This window comes from Atractosteus spatula, chromosome 19 (genome assembly GCF_055471065.1).
Source record: "Atractosteus spatula isolate fAtrSpa1 chromosome 19, fAtrSpa1.hap1, whole genome shotgun sequence".
Classification (NCBI taxonomy): Eukaryota; Metazoa; Chordata; class Actinopteri; order Semionotiformes; family Lepisosteidae; genus Atractosteus; species Atractosteus spatula.
In genome coordinates, this window is record NC_142724.1 from 6,826,570 (window position 1) to 6,852,777 (window position 26,208).

The window sequence follows — 26,208 nt, forward strand, 5'->3', positions numbered from 1 at the left end:
CCGTTTCACCAACCCAATCTGACCTGTGTGCTCCGAGGTTGGTACAGTCTACCTACCTGCATGTTGGCTGTATTGTACTAACTGTTACGTGTTGTAGCCGTGATTTTCCCCTTGTGTGATTTAAATTGATAACATTTAACAATATATTGATTCAGAGGATAATTACATGTTTTACACACTATATATGTTTTTCAGATCTCACGTTGGTATATTTTGGTTTCTATTTTTGCATGCAAATGTATATAGGATGGAAGCTTATTTAAAATCTACATCTCTAATGCTAACTGAAGTTATTTGCTTCGATTTCGAAATTGTAGGAATGTTTTCTTCCACTTTTTTTTTAAAGAGGTCTCTAATTTGCTCTTAGTAAAATAAATCAATGTACCAGCAAACACAATACTTTTAAAAACTTTGTTCGACCGTGAAGGGCGGAAAGTTTTATGTCCGTGTTCAAACTTGAGTTGTGCTTGGCGAATTTCAATTGCAAACCTTTCTAATGTGAAGTTTTTTTCTTCTCGCGCAGTTCAAGAAGTCGCGTCCGCTGTGTCGAGTGCCCTGTCGGACCTTCACCATGTCTCTATTGGATATGTCCGAGTTTGGGGAAGCCGCTTCGTTCCTTCGGAAGAGCGACAAGGAGCTGCTCGTCTTGCAGACTATACCTTTCGACGGTACTAATGTGCTCGTTTGCAGTGACTTTATCTGCGTTTTTCTCAGTTTTCGCCACCGCTCCTTAGTCGTTATTGCGTTCTGCAGATCTGTAGAACGAAAATCATAGGTCTGTAGTTCGGGGCAAACAGACCAAGAGTTTTCCAGAATCGATTGTTACAAAAACGAAATCCCAAGATTATAAAATTAAAAAAACGTTTTTTGGTCATTGTAAATTAATGGAATTTCGTAATTACTAGACGGAAACATCTTTATATCACCCCGAAACATTAAACCCTACAACAAAAAGGCCTAGAGGAACACATGCTACAATTTTCTTGTAAAGTTGCTAGCTTCTGAATAACCTAAGGCAATTAAATTGTGTAATTACGCATAACGTGGGAAAATGTGTATTCAATACATGAATAATGAAATGCTACTAAGAAGGTTTTTTTTTTTGCAACCAGTTCACAAGTTATTACTGACCTTGCATTTTTGATTCAGTGTCAAAACATATCTTAATTGTGGATAATCTTTAAGAATCGCGTCTCATTACCTCTGCGTTGCGTTGCGTTGCGCTGCGTATGCGTATGCTGGAACAGAAAGGAGCGAGTGTTTGATTTAGGTGACATGTCAGTCAGCGTTTCTCAAGACAGCCCTGGGTCCCTTCGATGCAGGTAAGAAGAAAGCCTGGGTACCCGATGATAAGGAAGCCTATACTGAAGTGGAGATAAAGGAGCTGGCCGGCGGAAAAGCCATCGTGGAAACCAAGGATGGCAGGGTAAACACATCTAGATGGTTGACTTCTTCCAGTACTTTAACCATATTAATAGCTTGGCTCATATCGAGCCATTCATTCAAAGGATCCCAGAAAGCTTCGCATATAGGAGGAGACCGACTTCCTCCACCACTGAACTGCAGCCCCCACCTGGGCGACAGGCAGCAGCTACAGTACTCTGCACAGCAGATTAAGTGGCTCAGTAAAAAATGTACTGTACCAATTGAATTAAGGTGGAAACGTAGGCTCCCAAAATGTGCAAGCCCAAAGTGGAAGGAAGCCAGGGTTTAGCACCTTTACTCACAAATAGTGTCATAGGGACTATAATGCCCAAGTAGTCGGGAGCTCAGTTTAATGTCTCATCTGAAGAATAGCGCTTCCCACAGTACAGTGTTGTCCCCCAGGTCACAGCAGCAACCTGTTATTCCATAGAGGTCTCCCATGGAAAGTACTGACCAGCCTTGCTGATGTGAGATCAGGTTGGACATGGTGGTGACAGTTTGTTTTCAGTGTAACTATGATTGTTTGACTTTGTACTGTGGGTGGGAGAAAGAGTCGTAGGTGAGGTTTTGAAATAATAAGGTGGGGGTACTGCAGGTCCTCTTTATATGCAGTTTTATTCAGCTTGCCGAAGCAGAGTTCAAGGCAACAATAATATACGGTGCATATTTTAGTTAGTTTGCACATATCATTTAACACAAAATAATATCCGCTTCTCCCTCAAAAGAGTTAAAGTAATAGGAGCGTTTTTCAGGAATTGTCTTAATTCTTCACATGGGAATTCACCCTAATAAGATTCTCAGGGTTTCTGAGTTAATAAAAGTACAAAAACTGTATAAGTGGGCTCTACAGAGCATCAGACACAATGCAGTAAAAAGATGTATTACAGTAATCTTATTATTGTATTCTCCCAGTGCTTTAAAAGAGAGTGTGGATGTTGGTTCAACTTTAATAAATCACCATTTCCTTCCTTAGACCATAACTGTGAAGGAGGATGACATCCAACAAATGAATCCTCCCAAGTTTGACATGATCGAAGACATGGCCATGCTCACCAACCTGAACGAAGCTTCTGTTCTGTACAACCTGAAGCGTCGGTACAGCAACTGGATGATCTATGTGCGTTCTCTTCTCGTTTACACAGCAGGTCCCTCCGTATTTTGCAACAATCAGCTAAAGAGCTAAATCAGCTAAAGAGCTGATTGTGGACTAGCCTGTGCTGTGCAAAAATGACTATACGCACACAGCAGCGTCACGCAGCTGTCTTGCTTCAGCACTCGTTCTGTGTTATTCTGGGAACTAAAATACAGTAAACACTAAAAGTTTGTTCAGGCTACAATGGCGATAACTTATGTCTTTAAATGTCATTTTAAAACAATAGTGAAGTGATAATGAGTAGTATAGTTCACTTTCCTGAATTTCAATGACATTGAATTCCTGTCTTTCCATTTCTTATGACATCTGTCGTTTACAGTAGAGCTATTTGTTTATATGCAACTTATTTTTTCCCCCAAAAAATATACCTGAGACTTGTTAATATTTGTGCAATCGTAAGCTTTTAAGCTTTTACGACGTAACTGCAAAAATGTAGTTGGAAAGTAAGCTTCTTGAATCCCAGAACCACCTCTGCCATCTCGCTGATCTAATTCCGTCCTCCCCACCTTAAGAAAGGTTAGCATTTTCATTTTGGAAATGTCAGAGGGATATTTCTCTGATAGCCCCAGCATTGTCACCAGGCTGCTCTCCAGACTACATGGTGCTACTGTGGTTTCTCCTTCCTGGCAGACGTATTCTGGGCTGTTCTGTGTGACGGTGAACCCCTATAAGTGGCTGCCTGTCTACACCGCCCCCGTCGTCGCTGCCTACAAGGGCAAGCGGCGCTCAGAGGCGCCCCCACACATCTACTCCATTGCCGATAATGCCTACAACGACATGTTGCGCAGTAAGTCTTCACTTCCTTCTGGTTCCCTCAGGTGTCGGTGAATCCTTCACCTGAAGAAACGCCAAGTTTGGGTGGCTAGTATTTTACCCTTTCAGATTTCACTCCAGTAATTTGTGCTGTGAGTTCCGTTAATGGTTCCATGTCATTGAATCGGATGTCTGAACTGAACCCCAGAAGGAAGCTGTTAAAATAAGGTGTGAAAAAATTGAATCTGTTGCAACTGTTTTAAAAGCAGGTGCTGCAGGTGTTTCTCCCTGCAAAGGCAGTCCACTGTGACGAGAATTTTAAGGAAACTGCCTTTTCTGTTTGTAGGCAATCACCCTGAGCACTGTGTCACTTTATAATCCTCCCCTGGTGTTTCTCCACAGATCGTGAGAACCAGTCCATGCTCATCACGTATGTAAAATTACACCTTTTAAACATTTAAACATTCTAGCTAGTATTCACTCAGTTGATTAGAACTTTAGGCAGAATTTCACAAAGCTGGGAATGTGTTATATAATAATAATGCTCAAAACATTCAGACACCTGAATTTGCTCGGACTAGGTCATCAGAGTCCTTTTTTGCACATATTTATTTCGATGCATATTTTTGCTAATTATTCTTATTCTAAAATGTGGGGAGCTGTTTTTTGGAATCGAGTGCAGTTTCTATTTTTTTGCTGCCTTTTGAAAGTGTAACGACTTTTTGTGGGGTTTTTTTGAGTTTGCGAGATTGGTGTGAGAATGCTGGGTGTGGCTAGTGGTGTATTTTTTCATGTGTATTTTTGCTTGACTTCTTGCATACATATATGTATATGTATTTTTTGTCTACCACTCCTAGCGGAGAATCCGGTGCTGGCAAAACTGTCAACACGAAACGTGTAATTCAGTATTTTGCCATTGTAGCAGCCTTGGGCGATGCATCCAGCAAAAAAGGAGTAAGGCCAAAGCTTTAGAACTTTGCCATTTTTCCCTTTTCCTTTTTGATTTTTTTTTCTTTTAATGAAGTAGGGCTTGAAAGTTTCTACACTAATTTTTTTGAGAAGGAGGTTTTCATTTTATATAATTTCATACGCTTCTAAAATACCTGAACAACTTGCTGGAGGTTGTATAATAGACATTTTTTAATGACGTAAAGAACGCTAGTATTTCCAATCATTTTAAGCCCTGCTTACAATGTGCTGCCCTCTTTCCCACAGTGCTTTTCTGCACCTTTTTTTACACCATTTTCCTCCCCAAATAATTTTTTCCCCTTTTATATATATTTTTGCTATTTTTAAGTGGTTTTGGGAAACCTTTTCTTGTTATTAACCTGCTGAGGCCACTTACTCCCTGCTTTTTTGCTACAATCCCGTATTTTGATTTAATTTTTCATCTCAGAAAAAAAACAGTTTTCTACTCACTGCACACTTGTCCTTAGAATTCAGAGCAACATCTTACTGCTGTAAGTTAAAAATACATTGTAGCCATTAAGCTTCACAACAAAAGCAGTCACAAATTCTTACATTCTCCATAAAATAATTTGTTGGACAAAAGTTGTGTCTTTGAATGATTCAGGCAAGAACAGTCCTGTTTATACACTGCAATTCTTGATATTTAGCTATGAAAACATAGCCTCAGTATATACACTAGGCTAATTGTTTCATTTTAAATTGTAACAATTTTATTTGCATGAAGATGCTTTTAAAATTTCCACCAAAACACACTGAAAAACAAATAACCACAGATAATAAAGGAGTGCAAAGGCTTACACATCTGTGGTATAAGACATTTTGCCAAGTTTAGATAAAGTACTATATTGCTTTTCAGCGCTCTTAATAAGCAGTTCAAACTACATCAATTAATAGTACATACATGTGCATGTTTAATACCTTAAAACATTAATAAGAAAATGATTAGTAGCTAACAGTAATTTATTTCTTCATAATTGCTGTGAAAAAATGATTAACGCCTGATGTTTTTTAGTCAAAAGCAGCCTTAAATCTGTTGCTATAAATCTTAGTTTGTGGTATTTAGTCTTATTTTTTATATTTTGTATTTGCTATTAATATGTTTTTTTTTATACAGGGGCCTGCCACCAAAACAGGGGTGAGTACAAGTTACATTATACTCTTTGTAAACAGTCTGGGAAGTCAAGTGCTCTTTGTCTCCCCCCTGTGTTTGCAGTCTTCACTAGCAGTTTATAACCAATTTGATATCTAGTATCTAGTATTTGGCATCTAGTGTAAAGAATCCAAAAGCAGTTGTGTATTTGTAATTAAAACAACCAATAAGATTTCGAGTCATTAGAAACAAGCAATATATTACAGAGTTTTAGATGTTTCCTTACAATCATTTATAACATTGTCTAATTTAGAGGGGAAACACACAGCAGTTCTTAGGGTGGGGTTGAGTCTCCTCAATGGACTTCACTGTTTTTTACCTTTGGGCCAGGTATTTCTCCCTTGAGTACTTCAGTGTGCTCTGCTGTTTGTATGGGTATCACCATTGCTGAGTATGATGTTACAATACACAGATGTCCACCCCCAACTCAGAGTCTTGCACTAACAGAATGCTTCATGCTGTGCAATCCAGGATGAAACCCAGCATACAATGACATGTTTGGCTCAAGTACAAACTTCACAAGTTTCATCACTAATTCAGTCACGTTACTGACAGTAGTAGGCAACTTCTTTCCATGTTATGCTTTGCCAGGGCACCCTAGAAGACCAGATTATAGAGGCTAACCCTGCCATGGAGGCCTTTGGTAATGCCAAGACCCTGAGGAATGACAACTCCTCTCGTTTTGTGAGTATTTGGCAGCCTGGGTTCAGCAGCAGCCAGCATCATATTAAAGGTCCAGTGATTTGATTTGATTTTGTATTTATTGTAACGTGTTCTCTTCCTATCTAAAATGTTTTTGGAATCAAAAATAAATCCCAAAACTCTTCTCAACAGAAGTTCCCATACTTGATATACTTAAAATACTTAACAACTTCAATTGTTCTTTTGTAAAAAGTACACTTGTATTTCAGAGTATTATCTCAGGCTGTTAAATTGGTTGTTAAACATTCAAGATTCTTATTTTTGGTAAAAAATGGAACAGAATTTCGGCAAACCCTAGAGAGGTTGTAAAAATATTTAGACTTACACCACTGGCTTGAAAAACAAGTGATTTGTCTTTCTTTTTTTACCCAGGGCAAGTTCATCAGAATCCACTTTGGGCCCACAGGGAAACTGGCTTCTGCTGATATTGACATCTGTAAGCAATTATTGTTTTATGGTACAAGAGAGTAATGCTACACCAAAAAATGTTGGTTTTCCAGGATGGCTCACAGCTTTCATGTCTGACCATCACTTTTACAGTGTTGTTGTCAGAGAAAAAAAAACTCTCTAGAAGTTTATTGTCTAAGTGAAATGTTTAGAGTCACAGTTGTTTGACAGTAGTGCTTATTCATTTTCCCACAAACATGGCTGTTGCTACTTCTAAAACAAAGTTGAAAGAGATACAGTACTTCTTGAAACTTTCATACACCTTTGTGTTTCGTGTCTGTACACCCCACAAGCATCTATAGAATTAGAACATTTGAGGCTTGCCTTTGATTTCTAGTTCTTAAATATTATGTCATTTGTAATTAATTAAAATTAAACAAAATATCAATTAAATTGTTTTTCAGATCTTCTGGAAAAATCCAGAGTGATCTTCCAGCAGCCAGGAGAAAGGAGTTATCACATCTACTATCAGATTGTGTCTCAGAGGAAACCGGAGCTTCTGGGTACGGAGTTTATGACTGCTCCGACGCTGTCGTAATGTCATGTAAAGTCTTCGTAGTCACTACCTAATGAATATTTTTCATTTATGATATTAGCATGTCAAGTTTTCTGCCAAAAATATATTTTATATATTTGTGAAAAATGACTGGCTCCCACGTGATCATTTGTTGAAAGATAGTGGTTAGAAAATGGATGGATGACATTTAGACTATGTTACCTTTTTCACGGTAAAGGGGAAATTGTGCCTTTCTGTAGTGAAGCAGTCAGTGATTAGATTCCAGATTCAGTCCTTGTACCCCTGTCCAGTTTTCTGGCCTTTCAAGTCAAACAAGGCAGCTGTCACACTACTGGATAGAAACAGATCAGGCAGCAAACAGATGTCATTCATTTAGAACAACGCTGGGTACAACTAGGAGTAAAAAAAGGTGTATGAAGTACAGAATGTTCCACCTAGACCTGGACACAGAAGGTTAACCAACAGTCGGTTTTATCCTCAGATATGTTGCTGGTCTCTTCAAACCCCTATGACTACCACTTCTGCTCCCAAGGAGTGACCACTGTGGATAATCTGGACGACGGAGACGAGCTCATGGCGACCGATGTAAGATGATCTTTGTACTGCATTCAGTTCAGCTGAAAGAAACTGTTCTTTTCCTTCCGTTTTTCAACTAGGGCGACCTGATAAGCTGATAATGATCTCATAATTTTTCTTAATGTAAGAAGATCATCACTGTATGATAAAAAAGTCTTTCTGGCATCTTTCTTTCCCTGTGGTCCTGTTGTTCAGAAAGCCATGGATATCCTGGGCTTCAGTGCTGATGAGAAGTATGGCTGCTATAAAATAGTGGGCGCCATCATGCACTTTGGCAACATGAAGTTCAAGCAGAAGCAGCGCGAGGAGCAGGCAGAGGCTGATGGCACTGAAAGTGAGTCGAGTTTTCGACAAGCTGACAGAATGAACGGGGCACTGTTGAAGGAAAATATGATCTGTTACGTTGGAAACAATCGAGAAATTTAAATTTGACCAGAATACAGGGCTCTTTCATATTTCAGTACCTATTGCTAAAGCAATGGAGGTCCCAGACGACACGTCTTATCCAGCACAGTCCCAGCAGTAACACCTGTGTCTCCTGCCCAGGTGCTGACAAGGCTGCCTATCTGATGGGAGTCAGCTCAGCTGACCTCATCAAGGGCCTCCTGCACCCCCGAGTCAAGGTGGGCAACGAGTGTGTCATCAAGGGGCAGAATGTCGAACAGGTACAGTCACCACCCCCAGACACAGCAGACAGCCTTTGTGCCATTTCTCTTTCCTAGGAAAATCTGAATGAGCTGATGACAAGCCTGTGTTTGTGCACTGTAATGAAATGAAAACACCAGGTACATCTTCGTGATTCTGTACTTGAATAAAAAAAGATTGGACATGACCTGCTCTAAAAGAGCTTTAAGAAAGCTATAGATAATAATTTATTTGTCAAATTTACACATACTGCCTTATAAAACAAGGATCTATCATTGCCTGCATTGTATCTTGTTACTTATTACTAACCTGATTTGAATATTTAGGCCGAGGGAGTTATGTGCTCTGTCCACTGTGTGACGGATAACATGTTACGTTGTGTTGTTTTTAGGTGAACTACGCAGTGGGTGCCCTGGCCAAAGCCACTTATGACCGCATGTTTAAATGGCTGGTCAACCGCATCAACAAAACCTTGTACACCTCCCTGCCCAGGCAGTTCTTCATAGGAGTACTGGACATTGCAGGCTTCGAGATCTTTGAAGTGAGTTCCCCAAATGTCTTTTTTTCCCATATAAAGAAAGTCAGGAATTTATTCTAAAACCAATCTGGTTTTCATACTTTGACAGGGTCTCGACAATGTCTCAGTCTGTTGTGACATTACTCCTCTGTTGTAATCCTTACCTTGGCTTCTGGTAGAGTTTCAAATTGATTTTAAAACCTTACTCCTGTCCTTGTTATCCTTCGATGGCCTGGTCTTTTATTTTTTTGTCATCTGTTTTTGAGAAGTGTAAATGATAAAATAATTCCGTCTAACTATAAATAACAATCCCATTTTCACCCTCCTCTCCCCACAATCCAAAACGTTCACAACAGCAGTAACCCATCCATCATCTCCCCAGCGCCTCTCCCTCCCCTGCCACACAGCAGATAACAGAGTCAACAAGACTTTGAAGGCAAGGACCTGATGATTTTTTAAGACCTAAGCTTATGTTCAATTTTATCATCTTACTCCTTTCTTATTCTTTTTTCATTCAGGGTTCTTGCTCTGCACTTTGTGACATTGATCGTGAAGGGTGTTTTGTAAAATATAGATTTAACATCATGGATTAAAAAAAACACACGCTCACCTTTTCCTCTGCCGTTCAATTCCTTGCAGTACAACAGCTTTGAGCAGCTCTGCATCAACTTCACCAATGAGAAACTGCAACAGTTTTTCAACCACCACATGTTCATCCTGGAACAGGAAGAGTACAAGAGAGAGGGAATCGATTGGGTGTTCATCGACTTTGGCCTGGACTTGCAGGCCTGCATAGACCTCATTGAGAAGGTAGGAGGAGCACACACAAAACCAGTTTCACTGGAGCAGTAAAAGGGGATTAAAACTGGTAACTCTTTCCTTAAATCCAATAAGGGAAAGGTGGTGGTAGTAAATGTGTTAAATGGGTACTACGGAGAATTTACAGTACATCACTAGAGAGACTGAAATGCAGAATGAATTCTCTCCTTGAAATGGTGCATTTGTCACATATGCCGAGGGAAAAGGTAGGGGAATAGACCCTGTGCAGGGTCAGAGAGAGTGAAAACAACTGAATTCCTAAGGCGAACGTAATCCAAATTGTCAGGCTAGAGCGAGGTCGGAGATCCGGAGCAAAGGGTCGGAATTCCTGAGAGTCACAAGAACAACGAGAGGCTGGACTAAGTCGCTAACTGGATGCGTAACTCTGGCCGAGAAAACCTCGATAGTGAGCGAGGACAGGTTGCAGAGTGGGAGCGTAAACAGACAAGGTGAATGAAGTTAAGTAGAGTGATCGGGTGCCTGTGGGAATGCGACAGTGTCGGCGTGCAGTTTGTGACAGCATTTCAAGAATTGTGGAAGATCATGTCAAAATGAAACGTCATCTGCCTTTTAAGAAGTCTATTAACATACAATTTCACTCGTTATTGTTGTGTGTTCACAGTTACTTTGGCACGGCTTTTTTTGTAACTGAATTTGAAATTGATGGCATGTCATACAAAGTGACCACTTTCTAAATTTTCCCGTTCCTTAGCCAATGGGAATTCTGTCAATCCTGGAGGAAGAGTGCATGTTCCCCAAGGCCACAGACTCTAGTTTCAAGGCCAAGCTGTACGACAACCACCTTGGGAAATCGGCTAACTTCCAGAAACCCAGGCCTGACAAGAAACGCAAATACGAAGCTCATTTTGAGCTAGTCCACTATGCTGGGGTGGTAAGTCATGAGTCATGACACAGCAGTGACAACTCCTGTCATGTAGGATACCTAAGAGTCTATATAAAATTATATTATTTGTAGAAGCCCTGTCCTGCAGTCTGAATCCTGTCTCATTTTATTTTTGTTCCTAACCTCTGCCTGTTTAGCTCTGGTTGCAAAGTATTTCTAAAGTTGACTTTTAGTTTTTATACATCTTGACAGTAAGTTTACATTGTGATCTTTCACCTATCTATAATGATCCTGATTAAGTACAACTGGGCTGTCCAGCTCTAGATCTAAGGAAGCATGTGTGTCTGCAGGTTCTCTCAGTTTCTTTAAAGTACCTGCAGAGCTGGGAGAAGCTGATCAAATGACACAAAACAAAATGATGTAGCTTGTCAAGAGCTGAGCTGGAATAAAAACCAGCAGACAAAGTGGCTCTCTAGGACAAGGATTGGACACTTCTAGTATAGAAGGATACTCATAGCATGCTATTGAGAATTTACACTCAATGCAAGGTATGCTTTTTTCTCATTTGTTTATCTACTTATTTAGATAAAATGTAGGGCACTGCAATTGATCAGAAAATTATTTTCATTTCTTCTTTTGATTTTTGTTAGGTACCCTACAATATCTTTGGTTGGCTGGATAAGAATAAGGACCCACTGAATGAGACAGTGGTGACCTGCTTCCAGAAATCAGCCAATAAGCTCCTGGCCAGCTTGTATGAAAACTATGTCAGTGCTGAAGCAGGTACTGGAAAAGAGGCATTTCAAGGCATTTTCCTCATTTAATGTGTGCTTGAATGTTCAGGGAGTGTTTCATTCACAGTCAGTGGGGTTCCTACCTAAAAATGGACTGGTCATGGTCAAGTCTTTTAGTTGAGACTTTGTGACAACTGTGTCGGTGCAGATACGCCCTTATTTAAAACAGAACATGATTTCAAGACATTTGTTTAAAAGCTGAACCTTATCTTGTAGCTGCTGAACATCCCAAAACAGGAGCCAAAGAGAAGCGCAAGAAGGCTGCTTCCTTCCAGACCGTGTCTCAGCTGCATAAGGTGATGCTCTTTGCTTGTCTTGTCCCGAACTGCCACCCTAACAAACTTTTCTTATATCACCCAAACTCTTTGTACTTTTTCATTTTGCATTATTTGTGCTTTGTTTGGTAGCTGGTCATTTTTAAACAAAGAGTTTAATTGAATTTAAGTGGAGTAAATAGAATGGATCTGCTTCAACACCAAGCTTAAGACAGTAGTGCACAGGGAAGGCGGTGTAGCAATCATTGTTCCTCCTCTGGAGTCTTGCCCAGCACTTGGGAGCAGTGCAGTGCTTCCCTTATGAGAAAGAGGTAGTTAAGACTTGCAGTGATGTTTAGAGGCATTAACACATGAACATCACTTTAAGTCTGTGCTAACTCTGCACTCAGTAGCGTCTGCTGAGGTCAAGGCCAGGGTAAGTAACCCAGCTGGCTCTTAACATGATAACAGCTGGCTGGACACATGATAACAATTGTTCTTTGAAAATGATGAAACAGGGATTAGCTGTTTTCTAACTTTGTGCCTTGCATAACCCCACAGAAGGGGTATTGATACATTTAGGTTTGTGCTTATTTATATTCCTGACCTGTATAATAGCACCCTTTCTTACTGCCAGTTCAAAGCCTATCCAGCCATGGCTTGGTGGAAAATGTAAGGACTCTGTTGAAAACACTGAAGTGTTTTTGTGTGCTCGTCTTTTTTAAATAATATTTGTGAGCAGGAAAAGATAAATTAGATAATAAAACAACGTTCCTACCCCTGTGTCATCTTGTTGACTTGGCCTACATTCTGCTGCTTAAAATAAACTGATAAAAAGTTTGAAAAAAGAAGGAAGCTGTTATTCTCAAAAGCCAAACCTGAGGCAGTAAATTGATATTAGTGTAAATACGTGCCCATGAAAGTGCCGGGAAATGCTGAAAATTGGGAATTTACACTTATACATACCCCTGTTGTCATTTTTTATATTATTTATTCATCTATTTATGTCTTTGTTAGGAAAATCTGAATAAGCTGATGACAAACCTGCGTGCAACTCAGCCTCACTTTGTGCGCTGTATCATACCTAATGAGACGAAAACTCCAGGTACATCTTGGTCATTCTGTACAACTGAGACGGCTCTCACATATCCAAGGTTAATTCAGACTCTAAAAGAGATTTAAAGGAGCTATAACCTTTTTGTTCATTGTCAAATTAGCACACATAGCATTATAATACTGGGATGTTTGTAGGAACACAGTAGTCAGAATTCAGGAGGAATAATGTGGTCCAACCAGAAAATATGTTTTGATTGTTTATTGAAAAAGTTAGGCATGAAGACTTTGGCTTAACCTATTGGTTTGAGGGTCAGCTACCTGGCTGTAGGACAGGACATGAGTGAGGAACTCACCAGGGGCTGCTGCAAGGGCAGAGATGGGGTGAAGAAAGAATGCAAAGAAAAAACAATCTGAAGAAGAGAGGAACTAAATAACTTGTAGCATTTCAGGAGGTGATGCCGTGGAAGGTTACAAGTAAGAGCAGCAGAGATCTGGGGGAATGTGGTGGCTGTCGTTCCTCCCAGGCTTGTGTTAAAATCTCAGTTCACACAATTTTGTGAATTGATGATTTCTGAATTAACCTTGGAGAGAGTTTTGGAAAGCATGTCCCGCTTATTCTTGACACACCCTTGCTTTTGTCAAACGCTAAGGCTGCCTCCCACTGAGCACGTCGCTTACAGTGCATTGCCGAGCCTCTTAAATAATCACAGCTTATTTTGATGAGAAATATGGCTGCATGCAAGTAGAAAGGGCGGCACGGCGGCGCAGTGGTTAGCATGGCTGAGGCCCTGGGTTCAGCTCCTGGGGTTCTGGCTGTGTGGAGTTTGGATGTTCTCCCCATGTTCACATGGGGTTTTCCTCCCACAGTCCGCGGACATACTGCTAGTTAAATCGGCTCTGGTGTGAGTGTGCTGTGTCTGGGTCTGCCCTGCGATGGACTAGCGTCTCGTCCGGGGTCCCCACCTTGGCCTGTTACTTGCTGGGATAGGCTCCGGCCTCCGGGCTCGTCCCCCCATCTCTATGAACTTTGAGGTCCCCTTCGCTCCCTCAGGGCTCAAGGTGCGCTACCTGAAGGTGTTCGAGCCAAAGATCCGCGATCCTGTTTTGGCTAAAGCGATTTGAAAATGGATGGATGTAAGTGAAAAACGGGCATCTGTTAATCTTCCTCCCTCCGCAGGCATTATGGACCCGTTTCTGGTGCTGCACCAGCTGCGCTGCAACGGCGTGCTGGAGGGCATCCGGATCTGCAGGAAGGGTTTCCCCAACAGGGTGCTGTATGCTGACTTCAAGCAGCGGTGAGCGAGGACACCTGTGGACATTTACACAATTTGAAAAGATTAATACTGTACACTATTATATTAATGTTATTTTAAAATACTTTTTTCATTAGTTGGTGGTAAAATGCCTGCCTTTTTCAAGTTAAATATATTAAGATACTTTTTGAAGTGGTAATGGTTTTATTATTTTATGAACAGAATGCCTTCAAAGTCTTATCTCAGTGTGTATGGTTTTGCTGCAGTGGCAGATGCTCTCTGATAAGTGACTGTTTCATTCCTGCTGAAGACATTAAATTAAGTTTTTTTTTATGTAATATAATGGCTGGGGGGAGTTCAAACAGCTGCAAAGTGCAATTTTCTAAAACAGGTTTTCTTCATTTATGGGATCTCAGATCCTATCAGTTTCAGTATCCCCCTTGCCTCTGTTTTTTAATATTTTTAAAACCTTTGTAAAAAAATAAGTAAATTATATGACATCTTTACTTAGAGGTCAAAGTGTGTGTGCAATGGGGACTACTCACACTTTGTTTGCAATTATACTGATTAAAAACCTTGTTCATTGGAATCTTGAACTTGTCTTTCTCATTCTCCCCTGTCGTGTAGCTATCGCATCCTGAACCCCAGTGCCATCCCCGATGATAAGTTTGTGGACAGCAGGAAGGCTGCAGAGAAACTGCTGAGCTCCCTGGACATCGACCACAACCAGTACAAGTTTGGACACACCAAGGTGAGTACGATACTGCAATACCCATTATAATTCCCAAAAGCTGGAAGGTCTTTTTAGAAAGATGACGTAGGACTGGCATTGAATACCATCCACAGAAAACCACAGTGGACAGTTAGAGTATAGAAATGTAGTAGAACTTGCGTTGGTTGGTAAATCTCGTTTTGAGAGCTCAGAAGCCCTACAAACAGGAGCGCAGCCCTGTTCTTTACGGACAGCCTGACCGCGCGGTCTCTGCAGGTCTTCTTCAAGGCAGGCCTGCTGGGGCAGCTGGAGGAGATGAGAGACGAGCGCCTAGCTAAGATCCTCACCATGATCCAGGCCAGGGGCCGGGGAAGGATCATGAGGCTGGAGTACCAGAAGATGATAGAGAGAAGGTAACCTTTCTTTTGGTCTGGTGTGATCAGTTAAACCAACTAACCGGTTCTAATGAATTTATTCTTCCAGAGTTACTGCATATGATTAACGCACTTCATTGTTCTGCTAAAATGTTCGGCATGGCAATGGAGGTCATCTTTTTCCTCTTCGCATTTTATCTCAGTGTGTATGGTTTTGCTGCAGTGGCAGATGCTCTCTGATAAGTGACTGTTTCATTCCTGCTGAAGACATTAAATGAAGTTTTTTTTTAATGTAATATAATGGCTGGGGTGAGCAGACACCATAAAATGTGTCTATTCCCAGACTTCACCACAAATGAATGATAGCAACATGCCGAAACGTAGCATAATAATAGTTCAACACTTAACACAGAGATTGTGAAGGGAACGAGCGAAGGGCAAAAAAAGTGCATTTCTCGTTGGGAGAATAATTCTGAAATCACATTAATGTGCATGTGTGTATGGATCCCTGATCTAAAATACACAGTCGTAAACAATGCAAAACCTGCTTTTTGAATTAGGAAGGAAGACATTTTCAAAGACCATTAAGTGTAAGAGCTAATCAGCCTCTCTTAAAAATAATTTCTCACTCCCTTGGGCCTAGTTGTGCATTTTAAATTAACTGCATAGACTGAATATCTACCAGGGTCATTGGGGATTAATACATCTTTCACTCTCTTATTTTTAAATATCAAAAGCAGCCTTCAATGTCTCATCACTTGAGCTTGTATTTGACAGATAACTACTGATAGGTAAAGAGAGGTTTACTGTAACAGGCATGGGGTTATGAAACACTTGGGAAGTGAAATCTGTTTTCAGATTCTAGCAGGCTTCCTTAAATTGCAAGTCAATGAGGGCAGAAACTGACCAACAGATACAAAATAACAGAATGATCATTGTTAACTCCTTTCAAGTTGGTGTCTTCTGAGTGTACGACGAGGAAGCACGTTTCCCGTGGGGCAGCTCCGGTTTGTGTCTCTCTCACGCCCCTGCGCCCCGATTCCTGCTCACCCCCAGGGACGCCCTGATGGTTATCCAGTGGAACATCCGTGCCTTCAACGCGGTGAAGCACTGGCCTTGGATGAAGCTCTTTTTCAAGATCAAGCCTCTGCTGAGGAGTGCGGCCACGGAGAAGGAGATGGCCACCTTGAAGGAGGAGTTCCTGAAGCTGAAGGAGGCCCTGGAGAAGAGTGAGGCCAAGAGAAAGGAGCTGGAGGAGAAACAAGTCAGCTTGATCCAGGAGAAGAACGACCTCTCTCTGCAGCTCCAGGCTGTGAGTGTTTGTGACCACACTCGCAGAACTTATTTTTATTATTTTATCGTTAGTAGTATTAGATTAATACTCATATCTTCTACATTAGTTTAAATTCATCATTACAAAAAAGTAAACGACTGAAAGAAAAGCAACAAAAATCTAGACGATTGTGTGATCTGAGTGAGAGAACTGATAGGGTCCAGGACTTTTTAGGACTGTTTGAAATTTATGGGGATGAGCAAATCGATTTTCTTTGCACTTTGTCATCATTCCTCAACCCCATTAAATGAAATGTTCCTGTTAAGAAGCGATTTTAAGTATTTTTAATAGGAATGCAATTTAAAAGAGAGACACTACAAGACAACAGCAAAATAAATGAATTACTCCCTCCTTTTTGCATTTAGATTCACATTCATGACATATGTATGTATAGACCATCGGTGTTTTTTACGTTAGTTTGTTATGCGCATTTGGAGATGATTCATATTTCATGTGCTCTTTGTCTGGTTTCATTGTGCTAAATACCTCCAAATGTCTCTCTCCAGGAGCAGGACAACCTTGCAGATGCTGAAGACCGCTGCGACCTCCTGATCAAAGCCAAGATCCAGCTGGAGGCCAAGGTCAAAGAGCTGACAGAGCGCCTGGAGGACGAGGAGGAGATGAACGCGGACATCACTTCTAAGAAGCGCAAGCTGGAGGATGAGTGTGCCGAGCTGAAGAAGGACATTGATGATCTGGAGATCACCCTGGCCAAGGTGGAGAAGGAGAAGCATGCCACAGAGAACAAGGTGAGCTGTTAAGGAGACCAGAAGATAAATTCAGTTAAAAATAATGAATCTCACACTGTTGTTGTTCAGTTTTATAGAATGCTTGAGAAAAAAGATGGGACTTTTTCATTTAGATGGGACATTTAGTTCTCCACTATAGTATTTTATTAAAACATCACTTAATATTTCTTGAACAGCAGTAGAACAATGCATGTTGGGAGCTTAAAAATTATGAATGATGGACTCCATCTCTCCCTTTCCACCCTCAGGTTAAGAACCTGATCGAGGAGATGGCTGCTCTGGACGAGATTATCGCCAAGCTGACCAAGGAGAAGAAGGCTCTTCAGGAGGCTCACCAGCAGGCCCTGGATGACCTGCAGGCAGAGGAGGACAAGGTCAACACACTGACCAAGGCAAAGGCCAAACTGGAGCAGCAAGTGGATGATGTGAGTCAACACTGGGGTATACGTGGGTGTGATTTCAGCATTGTTCTCTATGCTGACACTTAAATATACATCTCAGTATTATGTCACGGTAGCATTAAAGGAGGAGCAGTGTGTGATACATTCTGATTGTTTTGTGGCTACAGTCAGCTACTGAAACCTTGTCCTCCTTTGTGTTCCAGGAGATATCTCAGATACTAATTAAACCTTTGATTGAGCTAATAATTTGAATGAGGTGTTTGTCATTATTTTCCAACATCTATGAGGTGCAAATTGAAATACAGGGAAATCTCTAGCAGTTTGTGAGCTGAAAAGGTTCTAATTAATCAAATTATTATCTTTAACAAGAGCTCTATTAAGTAACTATGAGCTCCCCGGCAGATTAATTCTGTAGAGACTGGGGTCACCAAGATGTGAAGTTCAGATCCTCACAAATTTGGAAATTTTAAAAAGCTGGAAAAAGGGAAATTCATCAGATTAATTCTTTCCCTACATATATTGGAAAGGTATTTTAAATGTTCAAATATTAGACCTACATATAAATGGTACGTAACACCAATACATGGCTGTACAACTGATCCAGCTAATCAGTTATTGAACTGTCAAATATAAAATAATAATCAAATTATAAGCGTTTTAAGAGTTTGATGTGGAGTTTGTTTTAGAAAGTAACATCTGCTGTGTGTGTGAGAAGTAAGGCTTGAATCTCGGCCATGAATGAAAGCAGACCTTGCTCCCCATTCCAGCTGGAAGGCTCCCTTGAGCAGGAGAAGAAAGTGCGAATGGACCTGGAACGGGCCAAGCGCAAGCTGGAAGGAGACCTCAAACTGTCGCAGGAGTCCGTCATGGACCTGGAAAATGACAAACAGCAACTGGAAGAAAAACTGAAAAAGTGAGAGCAACGTGTTTTGTTCCACATGGCAGTAGCTATATAATCTTAGAACCAAGAACTGTGGTATATTATAGTATGTGTTCTTACATGTAAAGAAGAATCTTCAACATGATTTTCCCTGTGCTGAAAATCAAGAAATTGACATCAGTTTTGCACTAGAAATTACTAAATTACATTAGTTGCACCAGAATAAAGATAGTATATTGTACTGAAAGATAGTATATTGTACTGGTCCTAAGTGAAATAAGACACCTTTAAGCAGCTTCTTTTTTCATCTTTTTCTAGGAAGGACTTTGAAATGAACCAGCTCAGCTCAAAGATTGAAGATGAGCAAGTAATGGTGATGCAGCTTCAGAAGAAAATCAAAGAACTGCAGGTGAGCACCAACCTCTGCTGCCAGGAGCTCCTGACAGTCTTACTCCTGGGCTCCAGGCAACATCCATTTCAAATGAAGTTACATTTGTAATCACTAAGGGATTGTCTAAAACATCACTGTAGTTTATTTGGTGAAAATTGAAATAATCCTTGTTTACAAATTACCTTCAAGACAAGTAAATATAAACATTTGCACTGTTCTTCATAGTAGTTGTCACTGCAAGTGTTACACTCAAATACTTGGAAAATCTTAGACCAAAATTACGTCTTAAAATAAAAAAGCACAAAAGAAAGATGCATACGTTAAAGTTTTGAGCTTCAGTCTAATACAAGTAGGAAAGTTTGAATAACCGACCTCACATCAGTCATCAATGAGTTTTACTCTTGACGTTAAACATTGAACGATTCCTCCCTCGTGGGGGCGTGGCCAGGCTCGCATCGAGGAGCTGGAGGAGGAACTGGAGGCGGAGAGGGCCGCCCGGGCTAAGGTGGAGAAGCAGCGCTCCGAGGTGTCCCGTGAGCTGGAGGAGCTGAGCGAGCGGCTGGAGGAGGCCGGCGGGGCCACCACCGCCCAGATCGAGATGAACAAGAAGCGCGAGGCGGAGTTCCTGAAGCTGCGTCGGGACCTGGAGGAGGCCATGCTGCACCACGAGTCCACTGCGGCCGCTCTGAGAAAGAAGCATGCCGACAGCGTGGCGGAGCTGAGCGAGCAGATAGACAGCCTGCAGCGCGTCAAACAGAAGCTGGAGAAAGAGAAGAGTGAGGCCAGGATGGAGGTGGATGACCTGAGCTCAAGCCTGGAGCAGCTCACCAAGTCCAAGGTAAGCTAAATCAAGGTGCCCGTTTGATTACGATCGTAGATAAATCAGGCACTTCATGGCTTCTTTTCAGACTTTTTGCTTTCATAGCCCAATTCTGTACGCACAAGGTTTCAATTTATTTTTATAGGCTAATTCTGAGAAGATGTGTAGGACGTATGAGGATCAGTTGAATGAAAGCAAGTCCAAAGTGGATGAACTTCAGCGCCAGCTAAATGATGTCTCATCCCATCGGGCCAAGGTCCAGGCAGAGAATGGTAAGAATATAAAAAGAAGTACGGTACATTCTCATACAAAACGTGTATTTTTAAGCAGGATTTGTCTCCATTGTTGCTCATTGTGATTTTTTAGGTGCATTATCCATTTGCATCGAAGCTCCAAACCCACAAGAAAACATCAAAACTATCAACGATGATTTATTGCGATTTACTTTGTTGGGTTGTGATGAAACCTTTATTCCACTAAAAGTGCCTTCTTTCTGTGAAAAATCTAGGGTGAAGTGTTTTTTTAAATGTTTTCTTGTAATACATAGGTGTCCCCTTTCCCATCTCTCTTTGCAGCGGAACTGGCCAGAAAGTTAGAAGAACGTGAAGCCCTGGTCACGCAGCTGAGCCGAACTAAGATCTCCTTCAGCCAAGCCACAGAGGAGCTCAAGAAACAGCTGGATGAGGAGAACAAGGTGCTTACGTCTGCAAGGGACTACAAAAACACTCCTGTTCTGTTAACAACCAGAGTCTAACCTCACTTAAGCCATTTTGTTTGCTCACACAAACCAGCCCATTGTGAAAAAGCAGTGTATATGTTTTGGGTCATATTGACATTGAAATCTCATACGGAAATACTGACTAGTGATAATAGGACATTGATAATATTTAGTACTTAATCAGTCCTGTACATGACTCAAATTTAGTTTAATGTATAAAAATGTGTAATTGTGTAACCTTAGGACCACCAACACACTTATGTATCTGACACGGTGTTTAATTTTTCGGCCGCAGGCGAAGAACGCTCTGGCTCACGCCCTGCAGGCCTCGCGGCACGACTGCGACCTGCTGCGGGAGCAGTATGAGGAGGAGCAGGAGGCCAAGTCCGAGCTGCAGCGGGCCTTGTCCAAGGCCAATGCCGAGGTGGCGCAGTGGCGGAACAAGTACGAGACGGACGCCATCCAGAGGACCGAGGAGCTCGAGGAGGCCAAGTAAGACCCTCTTTCATCAGTGTCTCGGTGTCTCCGATAAGCAAGAAGCTTAAATCTGTTTTTTTGGGGGGGATATTTTCACAGAACTGTGGAAACCCAAAGAGGAATTTTCAAAAATGTATCCTACCAAAACCATAGATTCAGTATACTGTACACTGAATTTGTCATTAGCAAATGCATAAACATTAAGTACTATCCTGCCGTATACGTAGTTAAACTACGCAATTCTTAATTATAAAAAAATAAAATGTAATTAATAAAAAAAACTAATTTCTCATTAGAGAAGATACAAGAATGGCAATGAGATCTCAGTTCATAAGACTGACAATTTGCTTGGTCCATGAAAGATAGGAATGAATACTTCTCGTATAATCTAAATCTTGTGTACTGGTTGCTCATACAGCGAGGGAGTGGTGCAACGGGATGAACCATGTGTAAAAAAACCAATGCAATGACCTCCTTTTGCAGGAAGAAGTTGGCATCGCGGCTGCAGGATGCTGAGGAAGCAGTGGAGGCGTCCAACGCCAAGTGCTCCTCCCTGGAGAAGACGAAACACCGCCTGCAGACCGAGATCGAGGACCTGGTGGTGGATCTGGAAAGAGCCAACTCCGCCGCCGCCGCCCTGGACAAGAAGCAACGCAACTTTGACAAGGTGCTGGCCGAGTGGAAGCAAAAGTACGAGGAGACGCAGTCCGAGCTGGAGGCCTCGCAGAAGGAGGCACGCAGCCTGAGTACGGAGCTCTTCAAGCTCAAGAACGCCTATGAGGAGTCGCTGGACCACCTGGAAACAATCAAGCGGGAGAACAAGAACCTCCAAGGTATAAGTGAAGACTGGGCTTGCAGACCAGTTATAGATCAGGACCTGCATTTACCCTGCAGGTTTAATCTTCTTTGAAAGTTTAGCTTGAATTTGGGAACGGACAGTTTATTGTGTTCCGCAACCATAGCACAATGCAGCAGATGTTTTAAAAATGCGTACTCCTGCTTCTGATCTCATAAGAGTCTGTGTTTCTTCAAGAGGAGATCTCGGACCTCACGGACCAGATCGGCCAAGGAGGAAAGACAATCCACGAACTGGAGAAGATGAAGAAAGGCCTGGAGGCAGAGAAGAGCGATATCCAGGCAGCGCTGGAGGAGGCAGAGGTAAGCATCTGCCCAGGTTAAGCCACATGGTCATGTCTACGTTCTTGCAGCTGTATCTTGAGTAGCAAATTTTGCACAGAGATGTGCAAAACCATTTTTTTTGTTTTAGAATTACAAATGACAAATTACAAAATTGCACCGTATTTCTGCTTCCAGGGTGCCCTCGAGCATGAGGAAAGCAAGACCTTACGAATCCAATTGGAATTGAACCAGATCAAGGCTGAAATTGACAGGAAGCTGGCGGAAAAGGAAGAGGAAATCGACAACCTTAGGTAACCCAACTCTTCTTAGACAACCGTGCATTTCTCATTGACTGTTCTACATGGCAACAGGCACTTGGTATGTTTTAGGGGTCATTGTTTATGCTTTAATCCAAGAGAACTTCAGCCGCCTAACAATCACCCACCTTGGGCCATCACCCTGCTCACAGTCGGCAATATAGGCAGTTGCAGGATAACCTTTAAGGAAAGCAAATGGTTAATCCTAGGCTCTGCCCTCCCCTATTTCTCAGGCGTAACCACCAGCGTGCCATAGAGTCCATGCAGGCCACCCTTGATGCTGAAGCAAAGTCTCGCAACGAGGCTATCAGGCTCAAAAAGAAGATGGAAGGGGACCTAAACGAAATGGAGATCCAGCTGAACCACGCCAACCGGCAGGCAGCAGAGTCCCAGAAACTTGTTCGCCAGCTGCAGGCTCAGATCAAGGTTCGCAAGCGCCAGGGGGCCAGCGGAGTGGCGAAACAGTGCGTCTGTCCTTGACCGCTTTGAAACAAAATGGCAACCTCCAAATTCAGATAAGTCCATTTCGGTTTTGCGTTCCCAGGACCTGCAGATTGAACTGGACGACACACTCCACCAAAACGAAGACCTGAAGGAGCAAACCGCAGTGGTGGAGCGCAGGAACAACCTGCTGGTGGCGGAGGTGGAAGAGCTGCGCAGCTGCCTGGAGCAGACCGACCGTGGTCGCAAGCTGGCTGAGCATGAGCTGCTGGAGTCCACAGAGAGAGTCAACCTGCTGCACTCTCAGGTCTGTCCAACACTTACACCCACACAAGGGCCTGAATCCACAGCTATCCACATGGTGTTCATTAAAATCTGTATTCTTGCATATACTGTATATATTTAATTTGTACACTGCTGCCTTAGAAATGCATAATAATTGAAATTCCCTGAGTAGCACTAATCTTGGATAACCTAATGTTAAGTTAATTAAGCAAATCCAAGACTACTTCAAATTGGGGTTGGTGAAACAAGTCCCCAGATCCCACTTAAGAACTTGCAGACTCGTGCATAAGTAGACACTAAAGGCAAAGTTTAAGTGTAATGCATTGCAGTCTTAGATATGTGACTTAGTGTCCATGCTTGTTCACTAAGAAAATCCATTACACAACGTTCTGTGAGGACTGGAAAAAGATCTATATGCTGTTTGGATGTTGGGGACTCATGGACTTGGATTATTAAGCAAACCAACTTCCTTCATTAGCATGTCATTCAGTCTAATAAATTCTGCCTCTGTTGCCTTATCTTGCAGAATACTGGACTTATTAACCAGAAGAAGAAACTGGAGAATGATATTGCACAGCTGTCCAGCGAAGTGGACGAGGCTGTCCAGGAGTGTCGCAATGCTGAGGAAAAAGCCAAGAAGGCCATAACTGACGTAAGAAATACAGATATAAAAGCTTGTTGATGAATCCTGTTAGTCAACATCACAATGCACTGCCGAAATTTAAATTTCTGGTCATGTGCGATACCCAGCTTGTCAAAGGTGTTAATTGCCTTCAGTTTTCTATAATACTTTCTACATTACAATACAAAAAGCTTAGCATATTTCTAAATTTCATCACATTTAATTACATCAAAGGATATGTAATATACAAATGGTACGTTAAATTTGTGAATGACTTATGGTTGGCCAAAGTAACAGGAGCAACTATATTCTGCTCAAGGCAACGTGTTCTCTAATCTGTGCTCATCGCACCTGGTGACTGGTCTGTTCTCCATCACAACGCAGGCTGCCATGATGGCGGAGGAGCTGAAGAAGGAGCAGGATACCAGTGCCCACCTGGAGCGTATGAAGAAGAACATGGAGCAGACCATCAAGGACCTGCAGATGCGGCTGGACGAGGCTGAGCAGATCGCGCTGAAGGGTGGAAAGAAGCAGATTCAGAAACTGGAGGCCCGGGTGAGCCAGTGGAGTGGCCCTTGTCACTGTACCATGTAATGCCGAAGGCACCATCAAACTGCACTAATTCATCTACAATTAAGTAAAACTACTTCCTCATGCATGTCATACCCTAATCATCCCTGATGGTCGGAGATCCCTTCAAATCTTGTTTTTACTACTCACAGGTTTTATTAAAAAAAAACAAATCAAGAAGCAAACTATTCATTTCCCCAGGTGAGGGAGCTGGAGGGCGAACTGGAGAGCGAGCAGAAGAAGAGCAACGAATTCCAGAAGGGAGTTCGCAAGTATGAGAGGAGAATTAAAGAGCTCACCTACCAGGTACTCAGTCTTAAGTCAACAGTCACAAAGCTTACCTGAACACAGGACCTGGTCCTTGATTTCCATTTAAAGACTTGGGCTAAATCTTAGCCTGTTCTAATGCTTGCAAGGGGCTATTGCTTGTACAATATATCTACGGATGTATTAGTCAGTTCACAAGTATAGGTCATACACATAAAAACTTAAAAGAAGAGGCTGAAGCTCGCTGTCGTTGTGCAGACAGAAGAAGACAGGAAGAACATGGCGCGCCTGCAGGAGCTGATTGACAAGCTGCAGATAAAGGTGAAGAGCTACAAGAGGCAGGCCGAGGAAGCGGTAAGTCGCACTGTTCGACACGGACCAAACTTGAACGCTTTATGTTAACCTTGAAAAAAGCCTGGGCCATTTTCACGACAACAGAAATTGTTTTTGGAGGAAAAAAAAAAAAGACAAATCTATATTTTCTCATTTCAGATTTAATATGGAAAAAACAATATAGTTTAAAAGCACTTAAACAGCAGAAACATCACCTGCCAGTTCCTGCAAGCCTCCCATTTTCATCTGTAGCAGCTTTAACTACTCAGAAATTTGATAAACAGACCTTTAAAACTCTGCAAGGAACCAAGAGCATGTGTTTCAGCTTTAAAGTATTAACAACATGGGTCCCCACTATGAAAAAATAAAAGTAATGTTAGCCATTACTTAACCATCTTCATGCACCTATACTTCATAACAGTAGGTACATCAGAAGCTGTGTGCTCTTCTTAATCCGTCTGTCCCATCCCTCTCCCCCTTCTAGGAAGAGCAAGCAAACTCCAACCTGTCCAAGTACAGGAAGATCCAGCACGAGTTGGATGATGCTGAGGAGCGAGCTGAGATGGCTGAATCTCAGGTCAACAAGCTGCGTGTCCGCACCCGAGACCAGGGAGGCAAGGTAGGCAAAGTGCAAAGCACTGTCGACCAGCAGGTAGGAGCCATAAGCGAACTTTCAATGAAGTTTACTACAGACCATAGAGCATCTTCATTACAATTAGTTCTAAGCTTATAGCCAGCAGCTATATCGCCCTGCAACTCACAACTGGAAACACACTGAAGCTCAGCAGGTGTGAGCCTGGCCAGTACCTGGATGGGAGACCTCCTGGGAAAAACTAAGGTTACTGCTAGAAGAGGTGTTAGTGGGGCCAGCAGGGGGCGCTCACCCTGCGGTCTACATGGATCCTAATGGCCAGAATAGTGACGGGGACACTATGCTGTAAAAAAAGGCACCGCCCTTCCGGATGAGATGTAAAACCAAGGCCCTGACTCCATGGTCATAAAAAGTCCCAGGGCGTTTCTTGAAAAAAGTAGTGGTGTTAACGCTGGTGTCCTGGCCAAAATTCCCCCTGGCCTTTAACAATCATGGCCTCCTAATAATCCCCATCTATGAATTGGCTTCATTACTCTGCTCTCCTCCCCAATGATAGCTGAAGTGTGGTGACCACACTGGAGCACTTTGGTGTTGATGGAGAGGGGATCCCAATTACCCGTAAAGCACTCTGAGTAGAGTGTCCAGAAACATTCTATATAAGCATAAGGATTATTATAACTTAGACTAAACAACAATTTTACTTCACTTGTTTCATAACAGCCATTAATGGTTGTATTCAAGACTGACAGTATTTCCTTTTATTTCAGCAAGCAGAATAAAACAGAAGTTACTCTGCACCTTACAGAAGAAAACAGTCACTTAGCTGCAACAGCTATGGGAGTGTGAAATAAAGCATTTACAATTTAACTGCCCTCGGTCTCTTTGTGATAAAAGCCCTTCTATTCCATCTGAAACTTCACAGCATTCCAGATC

General features: G+C 42.0%; 1 protein-coding gene across 3 annotated transcripts; it reads left to right on the forward strand.

Annotated features, from left to right (window-relative positions):
• On the forward strand, positions 1-26,142 carry myh7ba (myosin, heavy chain 7B, cardiac muscle, beta a). 3 transcript variants are annotated; one of them, XM_088937329.1, is made up of 43 exons: positions 1-37; positions 524-668; positions 1,323-1,426; positions 2,399-2,542; positions 3,209-3,365; positions 3,734-3,761; positions 4,189-4,285; positions 5,415-5,435; positions 6,042-6,134; positions 6,525-6,588; positions 7,004-7,102; positions 7,598-7,701; positions 7,888-8,026; positions 8,239-8,357; positions 8,729-8,878; positions 9,494-9,664; positions 10,386-10,565; positions 11,168-11,300; positions 11,528-11,607; positions 12,583-12,670; positions 13,799-13,916; positions 14,502-14,625; positions 14,863-14,999; positions 16,017-16,272; positions 16,800-17,042; positions 17,291-17,467; positions 18,211-18,356; positions 18,642-18,732; positions 19,163-19,552; positions 19,680-19,806; positions 20,110-20,228; positions 20,548-20,744; positions 21,213-21,562; positions 21,763-21,887; positions 22,044-22,159; positions 22,399-22,591; positions 22,710-22,913; positions 23,418-23,543; positions 23,898-24,068; positions 24,285-24,389; positions 24,609-24,704; positions 25,168-25,302; positions 26,043-26,142. In XM_088937329.1, the coding sequence occupies exons 2-43, from the start codon at positions 572-574 to the stop codon at positions 26,052-26,054; spliced, it is 5,826 nt and encodes a 1,941-aa protein (XP_088793455.1). In that variant the 5' UTR covers positions 1-37; positions 524-571; the 3' UTR covers positions 26,055-26,142. The 3 variants fall into 3 exon arrangements, with proteins under 3 accessions (XP_088793455.1, XP_088793456.1, XP_088793457.1); XM_088937330.1 differs by lacking the exon at positions 4,189-4,285 and having other exon boundaries at positions 21-37; XM_088937331.1 differs by lacking the exons at positions 1-37; positions 524-668; positions 1,323-1,426; ... (7 more) ...; positions 7,004-7,102; positions 7,888-8,026 and having other exon boundaries at positions 7,597-7,701.
• The last annotated feature ends 66 nt before the right edge of the window (positions 26,143-26,208 follow it).